The sequence below is a fragment of the Lygodium microphyllum genome, chromosome 4 (genome assembly GCF_053477565.2).
Source record: "Lygodium microphyllum isolate KBCC chromosome 4, Lygodium_microphyllum_v1.1.10, whole genome shotgun sequence".
Taxonomy (NCBI): Eukaryota; Viridiplantae; Streptophyta; class Polypodiopsida; order Schizaeales; family Lygodiaceae; genus Lygodium; species Lygodium microphyllum.
The window spans coordinates 105,130,530-105,134,230 of record NC_141138.1 but is presented as its reverse complement, the minus strand read 5'-3'; the positions used below and the strand labels follow the sequence as shown (position 1 = coordinate 105,134,230).

Genomic DNA, 3,701 nt, shown 5'->3' with positions numbered 1-3,701 from the left:
AAATTTCATGTTGTAAGGCAGAAATCATAGTTTAATCTAAAGTTTTGAGTAAGAATGCTCAAGTATTTAATGTTGCCTTCAAACACTATTCTAAGCATTAGGAGATTAGGTTTTCCTTTTTGCATCTCTTGATGATGTGAATATCTTGATAATACATGTAGTAGCCTCCATATAAAAGCAGCTCCCAACCAATTAGAGCACTAGTTGGGAGCCCATAGAGACTAAATGCATACATGCATGTTTTTGGATCGTAAAATTAAATTTTCAAAATCTAAAAAGTTGTGTTGGAATCATTCTCACACGTGCAGGCTAGCAACAAACCACTCAAAGCAATGGTCTCTAAATGATCACTTGAGTTTCTAGTTCATAGATTGATTGCACACTCAAAGACATGTGAGCTATGAACTTGCCAATAAATTTTGCACCTAATTCTGAAATTTTCCCCCCCGGGACACACGCCCAAGCAAGCTAGCCTACTAACTGCGCCTAATTGACATATTTTCATATTTAAAATCTAATAGCTCTCATACTTCTAGGAGAGGTGGACAAATAGTATGTCTTAAAACCATTCAAAGACTTGAGAAAGCCATCAAATATTGTTTTGTGACAAAGAGAACCTCTTATTTAAGCTCGATCATGCCAAAGTGAACGAGGAAGAGGGAGGAAGAAGAAGGATGCAAATAGATTTTACTTTTATTGAAACTTAGCCTTTTATACAGAAACTAATAAGTAAAATCCGAAAACAAAGGTAATAATAAATTAAGAGGACGATATTAAGGACCCAGGCAGCGTCAAAGTTTTTGAAATAGTGCTTTTAAGTCTTGAGTTACTGAAGATCATGAGATAACATCGATAATCATACAATAGATTTCACCAGGCCTCATCGATGGTATAGGAGAGCCCATCGGCGGCCAGAAGGAATCAATGGTTAGCTCGCCACCGATACCATGGTGGAAGTGGCTGTGCGGTCTTTCTTCCTGCTTGCAGAGAGGATATTGCGAGTACGAGGAATTGAGGGAATCGCAGAGGAGCAATGAGGTCTGAGGCGCAGTCCTCTCGTGCTCTGACCTCTACTGGCTGTAGTTGCAGAGGACTTGTAATCTCCTTGAGTTGCAAGGAGAATCAGAGAAGAGATACTGGCAGCGTTTCCAGTAAGCGAATGATCGGATCTATCAGGCCTGCTAGCAGCACCAGAATGATCAGTTGGCGAGGATAGCAGCGATGAGGAGCTACTGGAATTCGGAGCCGAGGAAGGGCTGGAGTAATTACTGCAGTTAATCACAGTAGTGACTGCATCCGGGACGTAGTTAATCACTGTATCAGATGAATGATTAACATGAGGTGCAGTACCTTTAGAAGTAGTAAGTGTATATGTATAGTGATCAATCACAGGATTATTAGATGATTGATTAGCATGAGGATGTGCACCTTTATCAGAGGTTATTGTATGATCTGTGTAGCGATTCATGGGATTAGATGATTGATTAGCAGGATTGGCAGCCGCACCGAAGGCACCATCATCTGCGTGAAGAAGATGGAGCTGCTGCGCCTTTGCCATTAATGGCGGCAGAGGGACAGTACTTTTATAATTTGTGGCTATATGAAGATCATCATCACGGCGTGCATGGTGAGCAGAACTGTACAAGTGCGTCCCGGACCTTAATGCGCCGGCGACATGGCGGAGCCATGAACAACAGCTGCTCTTGCCCCAATTAGTCGAATAATTATATGTTCGGTCAGCTGCTGCATGATCCGAGTGCCCAGGAACATTATACTTACCTTTAATCCACAGTCTTCTACCACTACTGCGATTGATAAGCGGAGTCGCGCTGCCACTGGCTGAGGGATTAATAATCAGGCTGCTGATCAAGCTGCTACTGCTGCTGCTGCTGGCAGCTGGCCCATAAAAAAATAGATCATCGGCTGATGATGACCTGTACTGATCAGACGAGGAACTGGCGACAGAACGGCTCCGCCTGAAGTTGATCTTTCCCAAACCAGCCGCCGGCCGCCGGCCCACTCCACTAAACAACTTTCCCCAAAACGGAGTATTAGCTCTTTTGCCGCCGCCGCCGCCGACAGCGCCGCTAGTGCAGCTGCCCAACATGCTATTAGTGCTGCTGTAATTATTAGTAATCTCGATGAGATTATCATTAACACCTGCAGCTGCGCTCGTAGACTTCGACTTCGTCAGACCCGGCCACTGCATCCCTGCGTCAGGATGATCCTTACTGTACTGCGCCTTCCATCGACCATAATTATTAGCTGCTGTGTTAATCGTCATCTCCTTAGCATAACTCCCCTTCCCATCTATCTCATGCGGCGCATTAATATTGTAAGACTGGACTAATCTAGCAGTTTCTGTATTGATCGTCAGCTCATTCGGCCTTGACCAACTACCATTAGCCGAACCAGCTGCTGCTGCTGCAGCTTCAAGGATATCGTTCTCGATCAGAGAAGCGATGCTTCTAATCCCAGTGCTGATGTCTTTCACTGCGCCAGTTGGAGGCCCGACCGCTGGCGCGATCTTTCTGACTTGTGCAAGAGTACCTTTGACACAATCATGATCAAGGTGATCATCCCCTACCTGCACCACTGCAGATAATTTGTGCTGATCACGCTTGTCATGATTGCAGACACATTTGTTACCTGGCGTGTCGTCAACAAGCTGGCGGCGGCTGCTGGTGCTGCTAGCGATAATTGAATCTCGTGCGTGAGTAATTATGCCCCCGCATCCTTCACATATTAGCTTTGCAAGACGCTCCCTCAAGCACATCGCGCACACAGCTGACGATGGCATCGACGACTTACCTCGCTTTGATTGCTTGGGCCGGTGCTTACTGCATTGCGTCGTTGATGCGGCGTCGATGCTGCAGCGGCCCATTCTCTCTCTCTCTCTCTCTCTCTCTCTCTCTCTCTCTCTCTCTATGTCTGATGAGCTCTCATAGATTCTCACAATTGGGTGAAGCGGTGGATCACGGTATCAGCGCTCTTACTTACATTACAGCTAATGACAGAGTAGAATGCTCTCTCGATCTTTACCCTGTAATCACAATAGCATAAGTGCAAGCTTTTTGTATAGCAGTGAAGTAGCACTGACCAGTCAGATTGAATCCCGCCACTCCTTTCACTTCTTCAGAGACGTTGAAGTTACGGGACTGATCGAGTGTGTGTGTGTGTGTGTGGTGGGGTGGGGGGGTTGCCGCCCCGCAGTGGGCCAGGCACATGGCTTTCTGAACGATGTGAGAGACTGTGTGTGTGTTGGTGGGTGTGTGTGTGTGTGTGTGTGTGTGTGTGTGTGTTGAGAGAGAGAGAGAGAGAGAGAGAGGGAGGGGAGAGAGAGAGAGAGGGGAGTAGTATGATGTACTGTAGGGAAGTGAGGAGTCCCATCATATAAAACATTGATGATCAACATGGACTCTGGAGTAGACTGTAGCTGGCAAGAGCGAATCACTACAAAGAGCGATCGAATCGAGAGGGCACTATAGAGAGTGATGGGCCTGTCGGCGGCGTTTGACGAAAACGGTGCTAAATTGCTAATGCCAAAAGAATGTGGTTACAGAATCAATCGGATTTAAATGCCAAGTTGAAAAAACACCAATGATGGCAGTCTCGACTCTCGACTCTCTTTCTCCCTCTCACACTGTCTCGTGAGTCGTCCCCTGTCCACTAATTATATTATGTTGGAATACCGCATGCTC

The 3,701-nt window shown here is 46.1% G+C and overlaps 1 protein-coding gene across 2 annotated transcripts; it reads right to left on the bottom strand.

Annotated features, from left to right (window-relative positions):
* Positions 1-689: 689 nt before the first annotated feature.
* Positions 690-3,154, bottom strand: LOC148037430 (uncharacterized). 2 transcript variants are annotated; one of them, XM_087676363.1, is made up of 2 exons: positions 1,429-3,154; positions 690-1,290 (listed from the first exon to the last, which is right to left on the bottom strand). In XM_087676363.1, exons 1-2 carry the CDS (start codon positions 2,882-2,884, stop codon positions 929-931), a joined length of 1,818 nt encoding a protein of 605 aa, XP_087532489.1. In that variant the 5' UTR covers positions 2,885-3,154; the 3' UTR covers positions 690-928. The 2 variants fall into 2 exon arrangements, with proteins under 2 accessions (XP_087532489.1, XP_087532487.1); XM_087676361.1 differs by having other exon boundaries at positions 690-1,314; positions 1,429-3,151.
* Positions 3,155-3,701: the final 547 nt, after the last annotated feature.

Coding starts and splice junctions, on each gene's coding strand:
- LOC148037430 (XM_087676361.1), bottom strand. CDS start 2,884: ATGGGCCGCTGCAGCATCGACGCCGCATCAACGACGCAATGCAGTAAG. Junction 1,315..1,428: donor TACAATAACCTCTGATAAAG/GTGCACATCCTC, acceptor CATCTGATACAG/TGATTAACTACGTCCCGGAT.